The following is a 20,939-nucleotide window of genomic DNA, read 5'->3' as shown; positions in this document are numbered from 1 at the left end:
AGACATTTAATAGACATTATTTATTAAGAAAGCTAGCAAATAAAATTAAAATAATGTGAACCTACTATAAGTAGCATTGCTTTATATTAGGTCTTAGGAGTTTCTGGCAGACTTAGTTTTTGTAATTCACATATCATGTCATTTTAAAATTACAAAATGCAATGTCCGTATGCATATTCTGCTTGAAAAAGTACCTGCTCCTAGAGTTCCTGAATTAATGGATTAGCAGTCAAGTCAACTACCTGTAACACTATTAGCCACAGATGTTACTGAAACATGTTTTTGCATAGTTTCTTAAAAAAATATTATGAAACTTTTCACTGAAATTGCAATATCAGAATGATTATAAATGGAGCTCAAAGTCAGTTTGAACGTTAAAGAATTTCTTCAATGTCTTCTGTTAGTGAAAACAGTGTTCTGTTTTTGAATAAAATGCTTCAGAGGAAAAGCCTGCTTAGAATGAAAATCCTAGATGTATTTGGTTACTCTCTACCAGATAATACAGACACAAATGCATAGAAAGCATACACAAAAAACACACCCTTTAATCCTGAATTTGGCTTTTATTTTAAAATACATTTAGCATGGAACTATCATAGGACAAAAAATAATAATAAGACAAAGAAATGGAATCTTTTCAAATGCCTTTTAAGCTAGATACAAAATTAGTAAAATAGCATAAACCTAAATAATGGGAAATAGTCCTTAAAGTTCTATTAAGCACAATTTGAAACAAAAGTTCTTTGCACATTTTCCAACGTACCGATAAATTCCTAAGTGCCTTGGTTTCCTTTTAACCAATAGGGAAGGGTCTCAAATTTAGTTGCTTTACTTAAAATTATCAGATTCAATATTGGTAAAAATTACCATGTCCCTAAATTCTCAATCAGAATTATAAAAATATGAGCTCAAATAGTTATGCTGCCCCAAATAGAAACACCTTAAGTGATATTTCTGAATAATCAGATATTGCACTAAAGTCAGTAATTCTTCTCCTGATGTTCATTTATATGGAAAGTTAATTCTTTTTTATGAAAAAACTTACCACAAGTAAACTTAATGTTAACTTAATTACAACTACACTTCAAAATATAAAGGCACAGACAGAATAAAGAAGAGTTTAATACTATACCCAAATTTTCCACTATGTGAAAATAATAAAGTTGAAAAAGATAATAGGATCTAAAATACTGATACTGCTACATTTTATAATTTACCTTAAGTAGCTAATAATAAATGGTACTAAAAGTAACATTGCTCAGTCCAATCCTTTCCAAATAATTTAGAAAAATGGTTTGTTTACATATGAAGCATGTGCATTGTCCCATCTATAAATTTCAACTTTTACATTTCCATTCACTGGAAATATCTACCTGCAATATAAACCATCAAGACAATGTACAAAAAATATATCTTATTCTTATAACTTATAATACACAGAAAAAAAGCTACAAAAATGGAAATAATCTCCATTTAGCTTCCCAATAAATTAGTGAGAAAGTTTAGCCCATTCCACATTTCTTTCTAAACAAAGGCTAAAGAATTGAGGATGGTTTACTTCTAGCCCTGTCAGCTTTTTAAATGTTAGCATTTTTTAAACGTTAGCCTGATTATATATAACTTAAGATAAAGTTATCATCTTATTTTTATATCACAGTATACATAGCATTTATTAATTCAGCAACAGAAAGGCACACTTAGCAAGCAATAAAATTCAGTACCTGAATTATTAAGCTGATATCCAGAACTATTGCAAATAAAATACATTCAACACAGTTTTCAGAACTGGGTGAAAAAAAAAGAATCACAAAACTAATTTTTCTGCAAATTTGGTCCATTAAAAATGCCTCCCATGTTCAACATCATGGGTAACATGAAAGGTGCTGGCAGTGTAAACAAGAGGCAGTAAACCAATGTGTTAGCATGTGACTTCTGGCTAGTAATTCTGCAATTCTATTAGGAAATGGCTCCCATAGTAGATATATGTTAAATATATTTGTTAATAACAACATACCTGTATTAAGTCCAAGTACACAGGTACAATGTTTGCATATTATTATTGATTTTATAGTTTTTTAAACTTAGGCATATTATATATAACATATATTAGATACATAATCGCATGTTATGTACTTAATATATATTATATACAACTGGAATCCATAACAGCACAAAACCCTCCAAATATTACAAGAACATTCTAAATGGATACTTATCATTTTCTCACTGTTGAAATAGCTCAGCTCACCTAAAACAATATTTGGATGTGCAATGACAAAATGCACTGACTCTTAGGAATTTACTTAAATAACCAAGTTAAATTCCTGCAAAAGCCCAACTCTGATTTGGCTTTTACCTAGAATATATTTTTAGATTATCAGTAACTGATACCCTCCTTTCTTATCATAAACAGTATTTCTCCATCAAGAGATACCAATAAAGAAAAATATGTAAGGAATCAAAAATGTGATAGAGAAACCAACCATTCCATAGGTAATATACCGATAAGGAAGTTCAACTTCCATGTGCTGTCTTGCTCTTCGAACATCATCACACGGTATACTGAAGATTTTACAAGCTAAAGGAATGGTGATCTTTTTCATCATATCTCTGACTATTAGTACAAATGCCATCCCTATAAGGATCCGCAATATGGCTTTTCCAAACAGAGTCATGGTAATGGGGGGCATAGCTAAAGGTAATATATCCAGAGAAGGATCTAATATTAGACCCACATTATAGATAACATGAGATCCACATGCAATTCCAGCACCACTTCCTAGAATCTCAGCTGTGTCTCCCCGGGATGTACTCCAGGTGTCGAGTGTGAAAGAAAAGATCCCTAAGGCTAAATGAAGCCCGATGATGATTAATGGTGCATATTTGTGAGTTTGATTGAAGTTGTCAATCAGGTCCACAAATGGATAGAAGATAGCTAAGATTAAAATGGTATATAGGAATCCAGCAATAATATCCTGGGAAAAGAGAAAAGTAGAATTGTTTAGTGTAATACTATTTTTTGGCATTTAAAAAAATAAATTTCACATTTCAAATGTTAGTAAATATAATTTTTTTTAATATGTCACATTCACAAAGTAAACTTTACTAAATGACCATAGAAAAGGTACTAAAACCTGCATAGTATAACAGAATTTATTGATAATAATAAAAGGATTATGTTTTCATAGTTTTGTCCTTTATTAATTAACTAATATATACTAAAATTTATATTCAAATACTGGACAACAAACTATGTTTAAATTATGATGAAGTTTTCATTTCTGAGTAAAAGAGTATACTTATTTTTCAAAGAAACTATTTTCATTTTCATACATATTTAAATATATAATTATTTCCATGACTAAAGAGCCTATAAAGCTTGGATAGTTCCCTTTTCCAATTCTTCATTCACTGAACAAATAATGAATACCAACATTTGCCTGGTACTATTTTAGGGGCTGAGGATACACTGGTTTAAAAATAATGAGATTCCTGCTGTCACAGAGCTTACATTTTAGTGGGGATGACTGACAATAACCATGTAAGTAAAATAGTAGATAAAAACTACAATTTCAGACAGTTATAAGTGTTATGAGGAAAATAAAGCAGAACAATGCGATACTATAATAAAAGACCCTAGTAGAGTGATTACAGAAACCTGTCTGAGAAGGTAGCACTTGAGCACAGACCTGATTCCAAACAGGAGTCAGCCCTATCTTTAGGTTGAAGGAAAAGTGCTCCAGGTGGAAGGAATACCAAGTGCTAAGGCCTTGAGGCAGTGAAGAAACTAGTGAGTGAGTTCAAATCACTGAGAGAAATTCAGGATGGCTCAGATAGTATAGTATGCAAAAGAGGGATGTGGCATGGGGTCAAAGAGATAGGGAGAGTTCAAATCATGTAGGGCTCTTGGAGGCTAGGTAAGGAGTTTAGATTTTATGTCAAAAGTGAGAGGGAGCCTTTGAAAGATTCCGAAGTAGGAGTTTAACACAATCCGATTGATATTTGTAAAAGAACACTTATCTGCTGTGCAGAGAATGGATTATGGAGGAAAAGTGCAGAAGATGGGAGAGTACTAGTGGAAAGTACTGCAGTGGTTCACTCTAGATATGGTCCAAATCTACATGAAGAGTACATAGATGGATTCAGTAAAATATTTTTAAAAGTTGACAACTTCAACATGGTGATGGTTTGAAAGTGAGAGTGAAGCAAAAGAGAAAAGGATCAAGATGACTCCTAATTATAAGCACAAACAATTGGGTAGATGGTAAAGGATAGTTTACTGCAGGAAATAAAACTATTATTAAAATAACTTTCTTTTATGAATAATTCATGAACAAAAATGTTACAGAACTTCCAACTTAAAACAAAACCCAGGGATCTACTCTTTATATGAATATTTTATCAGAAGAGTTACTTATATTCACTGCCTCCACTTCCACACTTCCTTTTTTTTCTAAACTCATCAGTGCACTAAAACCACTCTTCATTGATACTAGTGGTCTTTATGCTGCCAAAAACAATGGTCATTTCTCAACAGTATTCAATACAGTTTAGCAACAGCCTACTTTAATGTTTTTCTGTCTTACAATTTTTATTATGTAATACTTAGTACATAGAAAAAGATATGTAAAGTGTATATGAAATTATAAAATTAATAGCTATGAATTCATTGCCCCAAAAAAGAAGTGTAATACCAGTACTTTCAATCTACTGATGTGCTCTCTTACTCTATTACTCTACATCTTCACCAGAGACAATTGTAAAATCAAGCTTTGGCTGAATAAATACCTGTTTTTAAAAGCTGTTTGTCACATATCTCCAAACAAAGTGTTACCTAGTTTTGCTTCTTTCTGAGCTTTATAAAAATGTTATATAGTATACAGTATCCTTTGATTTGCTTTTTACATTTAACATTATCTTTAAGGTTTATTCATTACATGTAGTTGTAGGTCTTTCACTTGCACAACTACGTAATATTTTGCTGTGATTAAATAATTTATTTTAATTAAAGCATCACTGATACACAATCTTATAAAGGTTTCACATGAACAACATTGCAGTTTCAACTTTCATCCCACCATTGCACTCACCATCAGTGTAATAAGATTCTGTAGAGTCATTACTTATCTTCTCCGTGCTGTACTGCCTTCCCGGGGACCTACCTATATTGTGAGTGTGAACTATAGTGCCCTTTAATCCCCTTCTTCCTCCTTCCCCACCCACCCTCTCCACCCCCTTCCCTTTGGTAACCACTAGTCCCTGCTTGGAGTCTGTTGAGTCTGCTGCTTTTTTGTTCCTTCAATTTTGCTTTGTTGTTATACTCCACAAATGAGTGAAATCATTTGTTACTTGTCTTCCTCTGCCTGGCTTATTTCACTGAGCATAATAATACCCTCTAGCTCCATTCATGTTGTTGCAAATGGTAGAATTTCTTTTTCTTTTATGGCTGAATCATATTTCATTGTGTATATGTACCACCTCGTCTTTATCCATTCATCTACTGTTGGATACTTAGGTTGCTTCCATATCTTGGCTATTATAAATAGTGCAGCAATAAACAGAAAGGTGCATATGTCTTTTTGCATCTAGGATCTTGTTTTCTTAGGGTAAATTCTTAGGAGTGGAATTCCTGGGTCAAGTGGTATTTCTATTTTTAGTGTTTTTGAGGAACCTCCATACTGCTTTCCCCAAAGGTTGAACTAATTTACATTCCCACCAACAGTGTAGGAGGGTTCCCCTTTCTCTGCATCCTTGCCAACTTTTGTTGTTCCTTCTTTTGGATGTTGGCCAGCCTAACTGGTGTGAGATGATATTTCACTGTGGCTTTAAATTTGCATTTCCCTGATGATCAGTGATGTGGAGCATCTTTTCATCTGCCTCTTGGCCATCAGAATTCCTTCTTTGGAGAAGTGTCTGTTCAGATCCTCTGTCCATTTTTTTCATCAGATTATTTATTTTTTGGATTTTGAGGCATGTGAGTTTTTTATATATTTTGGATGTTAACCCCTTATCGGATAAGTCACTTACGAATATATTCTCCCATACTGTAGGATACCTTTTTGTTCTGCAGGTATCCTTTGCTGAAGAGAAGCTTTGTAGTTTGATGTAGTCCCACTGGTTCACTTTTGCTTTTGTTTCCCTTGCCTGAGGAGATGTGTTCATGAAAAAGTTGCTCACGTTTATATTCAAGAGATTTTTGCCTGTTTTCTTCTAAGAGTTTTATGATTTCATGACTTACATTCAGGTCTTTGATCCATTTTGAGTTTACTTTTGTGTATGGGGTTAGACAATAATCCAGTTTCATTCTCTTACATGTAGCTGTCCAGTTTTGCCAACACCAGTTGTTGAAGAGGCTGTCATTTCCCCATTGTATATCCATGGCTCCTTTATCATACATTAATTGGTCATAAATGTGTGGGTTTGTATCTGGGCTCTCTGTTTTGTTCCATTAATCTACAGGTCTGTTCTTGTGCCAGTACAAAATTGTTTTGATTACTATGGTTTTGTAGTACAGTTTGAAGTCAGGGAGTGTAATTCCCCCAGCTTTGTTTTTCTCTCTCAGGATTGCTTTGGCTATTCAGGGTCTTTTCTGGTTCCATATGAATTTTAGAACTATTTATTTTAGTTGGTTGAAGAATGGTGTTGGTATTTTGATAGGGTTTACACTGAATCTGTAGAAATGCTTTGGGCAGGATGGCCATTTTGACAATATTAATTCTTCCTATCCATGAGCATGGGATATATTTCCATTTATTGGTGTCTTCTTTAATTTCTCTCATGAATGTCTTGAGTTTTCAGGGTATAGATATTCATCTCCTTGATTAGGTTTATTCCTAGGTATTTTATTCTTTTTGATGAAATTGTAAATGGTGGTGTTTTCCTGTTTATTTCTGCTAATTCATTGTTAGTATATAGGAATGCCACAGATTTCTGTGTATTAATTTTGTATCCTGCAACTTTGCTGAATTCAGTTTTTAGTTCTAATTGGTTTCTGGTGTAATCTTTAGGGTTTTCTATGTACAATATCATGTCATCTGCAGTGACAGTTTAACTTCTTCCTTACCAATCTGGATGCCTTTTATTTTTTGTGTGTTGTCTGATTGCTGTGGCTAGGACCTCCAGTACTATGCTGAATAAAAGTGGGGAGAGTGGACATCCTTTTCTTGTTCCCAATCTTAAGAGGAAAAGCTTTCAGCTTTTTGCTGGCAAATATGATGCTGGCTGTGGGTTTGTCATATATGGCCTTATCTAGGTTGTGGTACTTACCCTCTATACCCATTTTGTTGAGAGTGTTTACCATGAATGGATGTTGAATTTTGTCAAATGCTTTTTCGGCATCTATTGAGATGATCGTGTGATTTTTGTCCTTTTTGTTGATGTGGTGGATTATATAATTATTTTTCCACCTTCCCACTAATGGTCATTTAGCTTGTTTTTAGGTTTTGGATTAGTTCATTCATTATGGTTGAAATTGAATACTTTCTTAGTTGGTATCTATAAGCAAACCAGGAGTATTATAAACAAAGCTACTATGCTCTCTTTGAATATTCCTTGGTATGGGTCTGCAAGAGTTTCTCCAATATATATGCCTAGGAATGGGATGACAGAATTATAAGATATGTGCATGTCAATTTTATAAGATAAAAGAAAATTTGCAAAATGTTTATAGAAATTTATACCCCATCAGTTGTTGGCATTTCATGATTGGTTTAATTTGCATTTACCTGATTATTCATTACCTTTTCACAAGTTTATGTACGGGCTGTTCATTTTCTATGCAATGTAGATTTCTGTAACTTTTGACCAAGTGTTCTTTCGGATTTGACTTTCTTTTTCTTGGTGCTTTACATGGCCTCTTTAGTCTTCATATAAATCCTTTATCAATTATACCTTTATCAGTAAACTCTTTTATCAATAATATGTGCTATAAACTTCTATTGGAGTTTGTGGTTTGACTTTTCATTTTCTTTATGACATTTGTTGATGAACAGAAGTTCTAAATTTTAGTGTAGTCATACTTATCATTATTTCTTAAGAAAGCCTTCCCTGCTGCACCATGATAAAATAATGTTATTCAAAAAATTTTTAAGTTTGCCTTGTGCATTTAAGACTTCAATACACCCAGATTCCTGCCATTGTCCTCACTGTCCAACAGTTCAATTAAATCTTTGTCATTGTTGGTAAACAGTACAATGCTTGAAACCATTTTTCCAAATGATGAATTCAACTCTAAATCAGAATACTAAGGAGTATAAAATAGCTGCAGAATACATAGACAACTACTAAAGAGACTAAGAACTGAATATCCAACTAAAACTTTTCGAGGAAATAGATTATGTTCTTTCACCACTACCTTCCCAGGTAATTTAGCATATTGGAGATACTCAAATATCTGCTGAATAGATGAATGAATAAATGAATCCTTTCCAGGAATTTATCTATTTTAACAAAATCTACTAAATTAAATTGTAAATGAATATCTTCACTCTGTTTTTCAACAACTTACCATACTATAGATAATAGAGAAACATTAAAAAATTTTATTTCTATATAAAACAAGCTTTCACTGGTATTGTCCTATTCTACAATATGAAGTAAGGTTATTTAAATTTTTAATTGTGTTCACTTTATATAAATGACTCCTTTTATAATAGGTCAAAGAAAGCTACAATCAGTTAACAAAATGTTTATGGAAATATGAACTAAGGCAATAAATCACTTGTGTATTTAAACTTCTTAGGACATTCAAAGTATTTCATATCAGGCTTCTGCCTATTATTAAGCTCCAATGTCAGATCCCATAATGAATTTATAGATTCTACTTCTGCTTATCTTGGAATTACCTTTCCAATCCATATTTTAGGCAAACTATTACACATCCTTTGAGATACTGCTCAGGCATCTATCTTCTCCACAAACTTTCTTTTCCTACCCCATAATAGGGAACTTCTTCCTCTTTCTTCCCATAGCATCTTCTAAAACCTGCTACAACAGTTACCATGTTGTTTTCCATTTTTTAGCTTATCTATTTCTCCCAGAAAACCAAAGGTCCACAACCTTTGGTGCCCATTAAAATCACTTTGGGAATTTTACAATAACTGATGCCTGGCCAGTCCTCACAGATTGACTTAATTGAACTTAAGTGGGAATGGGCCATCAGTATTTTTTTTAGAAGTTCCCCAGTGAATCTATTGTGCAGCCCCAGTTGAGAATTACTGCATTACATATTTATATATTATATACTTAGACTGTGATTTCTCAAAGGCAAAGATTTTATCTTATTTATACATATATACCCCAGTAACTGACACATTAGCAGGCAGTAAAATTTGGTTAAATTAAGACAATCAAAATAATTCCTTAGACTCATCACATTGACTATATAATCTTGCCTGACAAGAACTTTGTAAGAGAAATAGATTAAACAGAATTTCTTGCTTTTAGACCAAAGATATCAGGATATAATAGTACTTTCTGTACTGAAAACACTGTTCTAATATTTTACATTTGTTGCCACATTTAATTCTTAGAACTACCTTTGATATGGCTTGCCTGGGACAATCTAATTTTACTCTGTTTTCCCCATAATAAATATTAAAAGTGCTTTCTTTTCAAAAGTGCCCAAATTTGATCAAAATTTATAGTTATCTTACCTAGCCAGTTTTTAAATTAAGAAAAAACTGGAGTAAGGTCAGAAAGCTACTTATTTAAGCTCATAGATTGAAGCTGGTCAATACATTTGTTGAAAAAAAATGAATAGTCTCAGCACTAGAAATTAAATATTGGAAAGTGAAGAGAAACTAAATTTTCAACATTTTTTTTTAACAAGGGGTTCCATGAAAACTCATTGATACATACCTAAGTTACCAAAGAATTATGGTTAATTGAATTTTACTACAGTTACTCAAAAGATTCCACAAGTGCCCCAAACTTTGGATATTAGAGATTGCAAATTACGTGACTGTCAAACCTCTATTATTCATATTTCAGACCCCCAACTGTCAGTTTCACTTTATGAAGTTATGTTCCCTTGGTTATCTTACCCTTTCTTCCCTACCTTGAATCTGAAGACACAAGTCTCAGGGAATAACCACAGGATTTTGGCTACCAAGATAGAAGCTGTTGCCTTATTTCTTATTTAAATTTCATGACTGATTCAAAATTTTAAGTTACATACTAATATGGAAATATTCTGAGCCTTGTAATTCTCACATAGAATGTGGACCAAGTTATGTTTAAATAAATGACCACTGGTTAGTTATTTATATAAAACCACACATAATATATTTACTCTAAGGTTAAAAGAAGAGTTACTAGCTCTGAACTCAGCTATTTTTTTAAATTACAATCCTTTCATGTTATATACATTTTCATTTCTATGTTTTTTATAGTATCCTTAAAAAATAATCAATTAAATGACTTTTTAAGACTTTGTTTATATTTGATCACTTTAAGAATTCTTTAAAATATATCATTTCAGTATATTTTAGAATACTCAAGTATACTTCAGTATGACATAAAACATCCAATATTTCTTGTCCTCTACTTTTTTTGTATAACTCCAAGAAATTTAAACTTAGATTGCTACAAGACTCTTCAAATCTGCCTTCCTTTCTAAATGAGTTATTAACTATTTATGATATTAGCATGAATTGTAAGGAGATTGAAATTCCATGCAACAGAACTAGAACAGGAAAGAAGAACTGAATTAGAACAAAATACGGCAGCTATCATTGTGCTATCAATTTAATATGTAACATTAAAATGTATAACTAAATGGTATTAAGCATTACAGTACAAAGTATACAATAAAGAAAAGTTAAGAGGTAACATAAAGATCTCAAAGCAAATTTTCCAAAAACATAGCAAATAATTTTAGATAGTTATTAATTTTAAATAACTTTATATGCCCTGAAAGTTGATAGATAATTACACAATTTAATGGAATATTCAAGATTATCAAATTTATGGTAGAAAATATCAATACCATAAATTCGGTAAAGACTCATTATGTATTAAATGTGGAATTAACTCCCTTTCATTTCTCCTGATCAGGCAGTAGAACAGGGAGGCTAGTTTGCTGAGACTAGAATTCAGGATGCCTATTGTTGCTTTTTAATCATAGTATATTTCAGGTGTCCTGCTTCTGATTTCAATATGCCTCTTAGATGCCAACAGAGTTTCTAACAACAAAATGTACTATGGGAATGCATTACCTTTGATTTTAAAGGTATTACTAGGGATAGATTTGAAGTTTTTATCTTCAATTAAAATTCAATTTAATACATGCTCAGTAAAGAAAAATGATAAAACACTGATAAACACTAACAAATAGTTATCCAGGAATAATCACTATTAAAACTTTTGGTGTTTGCTGTTCCAGATCTTTCTTACAACATGTTTTGGGGTTTTGGTGGGGGTTTTTTGGTTGTTTTTTTTGTTGGTTTGATTTTTAGTTTTTATAAAAATGGGTTTGAGAGGTACATACTATTTTATAATTTCATAATACCTTTCTAAAAAGACTTTCCACATACAGCCATTTAAACTTTTAATACAATTTTTGATCAGTGTAATTACAATATATTGTTAATTTTCTAATGTAGAAACAAAACAGTAACTTGACAAGTATTCAATCTAGTAACTTAAAAATGGCTTGTGTTTTAAGAAATTAACTTTTGAAAGGTTTGAAGTTAAAAAAATGGATGTAGTAACTCATCTACTTTTCTGGGGATTAAGAAAAGTAACAATCTAGGAAAGAAATGTGGATGTTAAAAAACTAAGCTGTTGCTCTGTGTTGTAACAATAACAACAAAGCATATAGCAAATACTAAATGTTCATTACAAATTATTAGAACACATTATTCACACTCTCTTTTTAATGTTAATGAAAATACCCACTTAGATAATATGGTATGTAAGCACATATTAGCAACTTCTAGGGCACACTCTGCCTATAGTTCCATACTAATTTCACAATAAACAGTGGAAAAACTAATTATAATTAAGAAAATAGCTCAAATGCAAATCATTGCTGGAACATTAAAATGCAGAAAATGCAAAAATTGCAGGAATATATCAGATCCATAATGTTAACAAAGGGGAGTTCATTAATGGGTATAATTTCATTTATCAATTACAAAATGATAAGCAATATATTATTAACAACAGTTACGGTTAAACATTGAACTATAATTTACAATGCTTACAAATTATCCCTGATTTCACTTTTAAAAGAAGAACAAATACTTGAATACTACACATAATAAAATTCAGTAGCTAGTCTGAATAGAACTAATAAAATATTGTATAGGATAAGATGGCTTTTGAATAAAGGACCAGGGTTATCAGACTCATGGTTTACAAAATAATATATCAATATTGTTTTTACTTCAGCTGATTCAGGAAAATAGACATATCCAGTGTATAACAAAATGAACTCAACACAGCCTGAATATTTGACCAAACCACTAAAACATACCTTTTTTTAAAAATACTTTTGCGATTATATATTCAGTCCTCTTCAGATTCTTAGTCCTCTTTTTATGATAATGAACCTAGAGATAATGTAATCTAATAGTTTTCCTTCAAGAATATCAGGGATCCATTTTTTATCAAAGATGCATAACCACTTGGCAGTTTCTTAGGAGCAGTATTGCTGACTTGGGAAGGAAATAACTAGCAAGCACAGAAATGTATAACATTTTCTGTGATGTTAAATTTGATATAAAAATATTAAAATATTAACTATAAAAAAGACTAAGTATTTCAAAACTATTTTAATGTTTTTATATTATTAAGATCAGAAAGAATTATGTGAAAATTCAAAACTTTATATTAATATAAATAATTATAAAAGTCAAATTATTTGCTTATTAAAATTATATGTGGGACTTTTGGATATTTACTGAAGGGGCAGCTACTGGAGACAAGCAGTAAGAAATAGAAACCCAGTATTTCTATAGCTATGAAACAAGCTAATGAAATATTTTTGTGAGTAGAAAATTCTAAAAGCATTAAGGACAAGAAAAATTCAATATAATTCGTTGTAAATTTTGGATTCCATGAATTAGTTCATATTTCTCCACCTTTTTTCTGATCCTTTATCTATAAGATAACACACAATACATTCATAGAGCTTCCGAAGAGGCACCACTAAATGCCAGGGATAGAGAAACCATATAGTTATTTTACTTATGTTGCTTATTGTCTAGTGGGAGTGATATATAAGGAAAAAAAAAACAATTGCAGTTTAGCATAAGTGCTATGCCAGAATTATGCTCAAGATGCTCTGGGAAAAGTAACCGAACCAGTCTTGAGTAACCAAGATTGGGAAAGTAATAAGGCTTTTAGGAGATAACATTTTTGTGATTCTTGAAGAATAAATAGATAGGATAATTAGCTAGACAAAGAAAGGGTAAAGGCCATTCCAAGCATAGGTTACAGCATTCCTAAAGTATGGAGGTAATAAACACCCTTTGCATTTGAGGGAACAGAAGTCATTCAGTATGGCATTGTATTTGTGAACTGGAAAGTAAACTTCAGCAGGAGACTAAACACTGTATGGATTGGTGTCAAGCTGGAAGTAAGGCTACTAATTAAGAAGCTCTTGCAGTAATCTGGTTGAGATTATGCCAACCAAAACTAAAGGAATGCAAAGGGAACAGTGAGGAAAGGAAGTGAGTAGGTATAGCTGAAAAGAATCCAGGATACCTGTGCTGTTGGTTTTGAAACTGAATTACAAATGGTTTTGAAATTGAATTATATTCTCAAAGTGAAATATCTGATGTAGGTCCTAAAATACTGTTAAGAAAGAGAAGAAAACTAGAGTTTAATATGTAAAACCAGGATAGTTTAAATTCATTTAATTTCTTGTAACTGGGACTTCACTAATATATAGAGCTCTTCCTGGTTTCTGTATTCACATTGTTTGTTTTGATTCAGTGGTAGGAGAGGCATAGAAGAGAATGAGAAGGAAAATAAAACTGAGACTGAAAGGAGGGAGAGATGTTATTCTGAATCTAATACTTGGTTATTATGATTGCTAGGAACTGTTTCTATGATACATTATTACTACATTAAAACTTCACAGAACATCATGTTGATGTTTTTGCAAAACAAATATTTACAATTGCTCTATTTTCTCATTTAGGCTTCCTATAAGTTTGAAAATGATTATAAATTATAAAATTGTCTGTCAATTTCAGAAAAAAACAAAGCACTATAAACATAATGTTTTCCTTACCAGAATGGAGTGCATTCCCATGTAAATTCTACTTAGGCAAACTAGAGAACACCAGCAGGGAACAAGAATCAGTCCATATATAAGAGGATACTAAAGGGGGGAAAAAAAGTAAAATTAGTTAAATAATGCAGGTTAAATATAAATAAGCAAATAAAAAACAAGCCAGTATGCTACAAACTCCACAAAAACAAGAACTTTGTGTTTTTATTCCCCATTGTATTCCTAGCACCTAATCCTAAGCATGGCACATAGCAGACATTCAAGAAATACTTTTTCATGAATGAACAAATGAATTAAACTTGATGCTTTTATACTCTTCACTGAGGAAACTGGCTCATTTTTTATTCTGTAGTAAAGACTTAATTACTGGCATGCTACAGAAAAAGAAAAACAGGCAGAAACATATTTTTGAGGTGGCTCCAAAATGAAAGCATCTCCAGAATAGTGCCTAAATCTGGTCCAGGTAAGTGTCCTTGCTTTCCTGGAGAAGAGACTGGGCATTTATCTCCCTCTCACTTCCACTGGTGACTGCTATTTGCAATTTCTCTTAGTATTTCCTCCTCTTATATTCAATATTCAACACTTTATGATTTGTTTTCCACTGCTGCTCCCCCACTAAGATTTCAAATGGTAACCTTACTGAAAAAAATTTTGGTGGGATACTGGGAGCAGAAAGCCATAAAAAGGGAAAAAAACATGAAAGTAGACAACTCCTGGTTTCAATGGCACTAACTTTTAATCTCTTGATAATAGAGGGAAGGAGGAACTGATGGATGGGCATGGTGACAAGTTTGTAAAGGAAGAAGGAGGGGGCACATCTGAGGCAGTTCATGCCTGATAACTTCAAATATCTCAATGAAATTGAAGGCACAGTGGTTCAATTCAATAAGAATTCAAGGTGGTTCAGTAAGAAGTAGGGTTGAAAGAATGTGGAGTTAAGAAAGGTTGCAAGAAGAATGGCAAAGATTCAGTACATAGTTGTTTTGATATGGCTTCTCTACTGCATTAAACATAACCTACCCCTGTCTTGAAAGCTGAAATACCCTGATTTCTGTATCACACCCTCCTGGTGGTTCTCCTTTATCTATTATTTTTCTGTTTCCCACACAAGAACATATATTCCTCTTCTTGTTTGTTAAACATTGGTAAAAAAAAAAAAAAAGGATTCTGCCATTAGTAGCTTTTGGCAGTTTGTTAACTACTACTTAGCATGCTGAAAGCCTATCAGTTTCCTTGGGTTAAGAATCAAATAGCTAACTCCTATACATTCTCCATATTGCTGTCCCTATGGAGTTAAACACTAGACCTCAAATCAAACTCCTCATCTGGCCACCAAAACTTGTTCCTCCTCTAATATTCACTATTTCATTTGGAAACATCATGGTCCCATGTAATAATCTAAATGAGACACATGAATTATTCTTGATTCCTTCCTTATCCCTCATATTCAACCAAGAGCCAAGTCTTGCTGATTTTACTTTCTAAATATCTCTTGATTCTGTCATCTCTTATCCACCCTACTATACTGCCCTTATTCATATCCTCATAGTTTCTTTTCCAGGCTCCATTTCTCCAGCCATTCTTCCATATGCATGAGGAAGCTGGTTAACGAAGCAGACAGATATATAATGATATAATGAGGTAAGGGCTGTGATAAGCATACTAAAAACTCAGAGGTAGTCTAAGAGATGGGCATTGAACTTAGTTTAAGGATGTTAACAAAGTCTCACAGATTAAGTAATATTCAAGTTGTCCTGAAAGATGATTAATTTAATCTTCAGAGAAAAGGAGTGAGTACAAAACAAAAATAGAGGGCATTAAAAAGAGGAGAGCAACCATGAACAAAGGCTTATGTGCAAGAAATTGTAAGTAGTATGGTTTTTTAGGAGAATAAGCTTACATTCTTCCTTGGGGAAGGCATAAACAGTAAACATAAAATATACAAATTATGTGATATGCAAATATAAATTCTATGTTATATTAAATTATCAATTACATAAGACATGTTATGGACTTTGGAGAAATATAAAGAGAGAACAGGTGTTGAAACAGTAATGTTCACCAAATATTTCTTGTGCTCTATGTTTTTAGATTCATTTGCAGTTGAACTGAGACTATATAACTAGTTTTGGCCAATGAGCTAAGAAAAAAGTGGCTTATGCTACTTTCAATCATTCTGTGAACTCTCTCTTCCCTACAGATGTGATCCTGAAAGCCACATGTTGAGATGCCTCACAAGACTGGCAAACATCCACCAGCATGGGTCCCTGAGGTTCTAAGTGAAATGGAGCTGTTTGCTAACCCAAAAGGGCTATGTAGCACAAACAAGAAATAAGCTTTGTTTTTTAAGCTAAGATTGGGAGTTACACCAATACCACAGCATAACCAAGCCTATCATAATGAAAACAGTAAAACAGGATCAGGAGTTTGGGAGTGTGAGTGGGGCAAGTTAAAGTATTAAATAAAAGATATGTTAGGCTTATTGAGAAGCTGAGATTTGAGGCAAGACTGTATGGAAGTGAGATAATTACACAGGCAGATGTCTGAGGAAAAAACACATACCAGGAAAGGGGATCAGGAAGGGCAAAGTCTCTAATGAGATAATGTGACTGGCAAGGAGTCTAGTGTGGCTTGGAGCAGAAAATGCAAGCAGGAGAGGTGAGAGAAGTAATGGGGACCAGATCAAGCAGAGCCTGAGAGGCCACTGAAGAAATCTGACTTGGTGTGAATCAAATGGGGAGCCACTGCAGGGTTTTGAGCACAGCAGTGTCATGATGGTTGCTATAAGGGAACAAAGGAGGAAACAGAGTCCAGTTAGAAAGCTGTTGGTATAATCTAGGTGAGAGGTAACAGTGGCAACTTGTCCCTGCAGCAGGCACTCATATGTCTTTTTTATTTTTTTGTCAATTAAAAAAGAAATAGCAAAGAGAACCAAGGAATAAAAAACCACCACCTCCCAGAAACTCTCCTATGCATCCCTCTTCTCTTTTTTCACTTAGACCCCATAAGGAAGTAACAACATACAAGTTACTGGTGGGAATTACTTATACAAAATAGACTGAAGAAAAACATCACTTATAGAGTCTCAGAAGTTAGAACTGAAGGTAGTAGAAGAGGAGAGTTTTTGAGTATGGACAATGAAACTGAATTTAACTTAGCTCAGTCTATATCTATTCAGGTTTACTATCTCCAAGGTGCTTCAATGCGAGAGTTAGGAATGCAATAAAGCTGGATGCAGAAGCTGAAGAAGCCTTTTTATTTTTCTTTCCCCCCTTCCAGAATACCTTTAGACCCCACTGGGTTAAGAAGACTATTTGGGAAAAGAATAGCCATTTTCATTTTTATTGATCAGTTGATTTTTTTTCAGCCACTAGTCTCTACCTTAAAAATATTTTCCCTAGGTTTTTCTGTGGAAAGAAATGTATTTCGGGGAGCACCTGATCCAGTTCTGACCATATAACTTTCACGTTTACCCCCAACTTAATATAATTCTGAAACAAAGTATCAAAGCAAAGAAGCATTTTATTGGTAATCTTCAAGTAGATAAAAAAAAGACCACAGATCTTAATGATTAAAGGAAATAAACTAAAGAATACTTCTATAACTAGTGGTTACCATTGTGGAGGGGTTGGAATGGGTGGATGGGGTAGGTGAGAGGGATAAACACAAAAATTCTCATTCATAATATAAGATGGCCAGGGGATAGTAGTACATGGAGAATATAGCCAATGATTCTGTAACATCTTTCTATGTTGACAGATAGTACCTGCACCATTAAGGGTGAGAATTTAATAATATGGATAACTGTTGAACCACTGTGTTGCATATTTAACACCAATATAAGATTGTATGTCAATGATACTTCAGTAAAAAAAAAAGGAATTCTTCTAAAGTGGGATCATGTCGGAAGAGCAAGGATTATGCATAATAACCAATTTACCCGGCCCGCTTATTTTGTATTTAAGAATATCCAAATTATATCTACCTTTTTATTTTATGTTAAACTGTCTCTAAAATTAGGACTACTTAAATTTAGAAGCACTATCTTCATTTAGATGTAACTGGAAGGAAAACAGATTTATGCAGAATTATCTTCTCCCAAGAAATGACAGAAATTTCTATAAATATATAAAATATATACAGACCAGTTTCTTTCGGTCATCTTTTCTAGTTCTCCTTTTTCTTCACAGCTCCTTAGTATTAGTGCACCCCAGGGCTTAGTTCTCAGGACACTTCATTTCCCAGTCTATACTCACTCCTTTAATGATCTCATCCATCTCAGGGATTTATGTACAATCCATATGTTCAGATTCAAATTTATGCTCTAGCTGGGACCTCTCTCCTGAATCCCAGACTTTTATAGCCAACCACCTACTTGATATTTCTACTTCACTAACAGGTATCTCAAATGTAACATGACCAAATCTGAACTCCCGATTTCTCTTCTATCTCCTCATCTGACCAGCTATTCCTGTAGCTACTTCCTTCCTAAAAATGACTTCTCCATTGTTCCATTCCTCAAGCCCATCCTTGACTTCCTCATTAATATCTATCATCCAATCTGTTAACAGTATCAGTTACAGCTTCAAAATATATCTAGCTAATTGTAACCCCCATGGTAACCATAAAGAAAATATACAAAAAATATACACAAAAGGAAGTAAGAAGGGAATCAAAATGGCACACTATAAAAAAAAAACACAAAAGAAAGCAGTAATATAGGTAATGAAAAACAGAAAGGTATAAGACACACAGAAAACGAACAGCAAAATGGCAAAAGTTATTTTCTATCAGTAATTACTTTAAATGGAAATGATTTAAACTCCCCAGTCAAAAGGCAGAGATTGGCAGAATGGATAAAAAAAACATGACCTAACTATATATTACCTTAAGAGATTCACTTTAGACCCCAAAATACAGTTTGAAAATGAACAAATGGAAAAATATATGCCATGCAAACTGTAACCAAAGAAAGCTAAGTGGCTGCACTAATATCAGACAAAATAAACTTTAAGTCAAAAACTGTTACCAAAGACAAAAAGTCTATATATAGATAAAAGATTAACTAAGAACATACAATTATAAATATATTTGCTCCAAATAACAGAGCCTCAAAATAATTGTAACAAACACTGACAGAACTGAAGAAATAGTCTTATACACCAGTCTCATCAGCATTGAAAACCTGCTCTTCCACATATATAACACTTTCCTATATAATACTTAGCAGATATTTTACAAAATCTATAGCCTGTTGATCTTGCTTTAAGTTTATTGCAAATTTAACAGTTTTCATGCTGTGTTATCTTTTGAAATATGCAAACAAGCCAGAACTACAACAGAAGAGTTTAACATTTTCTTTACTCTGATTGTAACATGATTTTACATTTCCTTGTTGTTCAGCTTTTCAACAATGCTGTCCACTGTGCTTTCTTTTTTTTAAATCGATCATCATCTCATGAATCTACATGTTTAACCACTTTTCCATCTTTTTCATATTCGTTATACACTACACATACTACCTTAGTACTTTCCAGAGTGGCCTTATACCACAGATTAGTGAATTTCCTCTTCCTTTTTCTGATGTATATATTGTATTATAGAATTATACAGAATTATAACTGATGCCTGAGTCAATCTTATCTAACACACATATATTTTCTTTATAAAGCACATCACAGCCATCTTGTCCTTAGAGACACTAGACCATCACTGCAGCACTGTGTTTGAAGGCCATATTAAACAGTGAAACTACCAACAAAAAGCAAAAAATATGAAAAACATGGTACTAAATAGACTGCAAAGGGATTCTTTACAGTATAATAACTGAAACAAGAAAGCAGAGTATTGACTTGTTCAGCCTCATCTGGGAGCATGTATGCAAGGTGACTCAAATTTCCCAGCAGGCTGCACATGTCTGTGAATATGATGATTCTGGAGTCATAAATATATTCTAGTAAGTAAATTTACAAATATGTAATCTATGATAATGAGGATTAAGTCTATGTAGAAATTAAGCTACTCTTAAATAACTGTGGACCAAAGAAGAAATCACAAGGGAAATTATGAAATACTTAGAGACAAAAACAACATATAAAAAATCATATAATGCAGTAAAAGTAGCACTCAGAGGGAAATGTATGGCAGTAGTGGCCTACCTTAAAAAGAAATAAATCAGTCACAATTGTACACCTTAAGGACTGAAAAAAAGAGGAGCCAACTAAATGAAAAGCTAGCAGTAGCAGGGAAATAATGATTAGAGTGGAGAAAAGTGAAATAGAAAATAGAAAAACAGAATCAACAAAACCAAAAGTAGTTCCTTTTTAAAGATCAGCAGAATTGATGGAACTTTAGCCTAGCTGACAAAAAAAAAAGAGATGCAAATAACATCAGAAGTGAAAGTAGAGACATTACTACTGATCTTACAGAAATAAAAAGGTAAGAGAGAACTATGAACAATTCCTTGCCAACATCAAATGGACAAACTGCTAGAAACACACAAATTATACCAAAACTGATGCAAACAGAAATACAAAGTTTCAATAGACTTATAGGAAAGACATTAAATCAGTAAATACACCCAAAGAAAAACCCAGGTGTAGAAGGTTTCACTGATGAACTCCCCAAACATTAAAAGATGATGTAATATCAATCTTAAGCTTTCCAAAAAACAAGCAGAGGGAACACTTCTTAACTC

The 20,939-nt window shown here is 32.8% G+C and overlaps 1 protein-coding gene across 2 annotated transcripts in view; it reads right to left on the bottom strand.

Moving 5' to 3' along the window:
- Positions 1–543: 543 nt before the first annotated feature.
- SGPP1 (sphingosine-1-phosphate phosphatase 1) overlaps positions 544–20,939 on the bottom strand; it is a 37,197-nt gene continuing 16,801 nt past the window's right edge. Inside the window, exons 2-3 of one of the 2 annotated variants that reach the window (XM_017658104.3) lie at positions 14,243–14,332; positions 544–2,975 (exon numbers count right to left, since the gene is read on the bottom strand). In XM_017658104.3, the coding sequence (XP_017513593.2) occupies positions 2,424–2,975; positions 14,243–14,332 (642 nt within the window). In that variant the 3' untranslated portion in view covers positions 544–2,423. The remainder of the gene's footprint in view (positions 2,976–14,242; positions 14,333–20,939) is intronic. The other variant, XM_073242284.1, reaches the window with a different exon arrangement.

This window comes from Manis javanica, chromosome 8, assembly GCF_040802235.1.
Source record: "Manis javanica isolate MJ-LG chromosome 8, MJ_LKY, whole genome shotgun sequence".
Lineage (NCBI taxonomy): Eukaryota > Metazoa > Chordata > Mammalia > Pholidota > Manidae > Manis > Manis javanica.
Note: the sequence above shows the minus strand (reverse complement) of the source record. Positions and strands in the feature narration are given on the sequence as shown.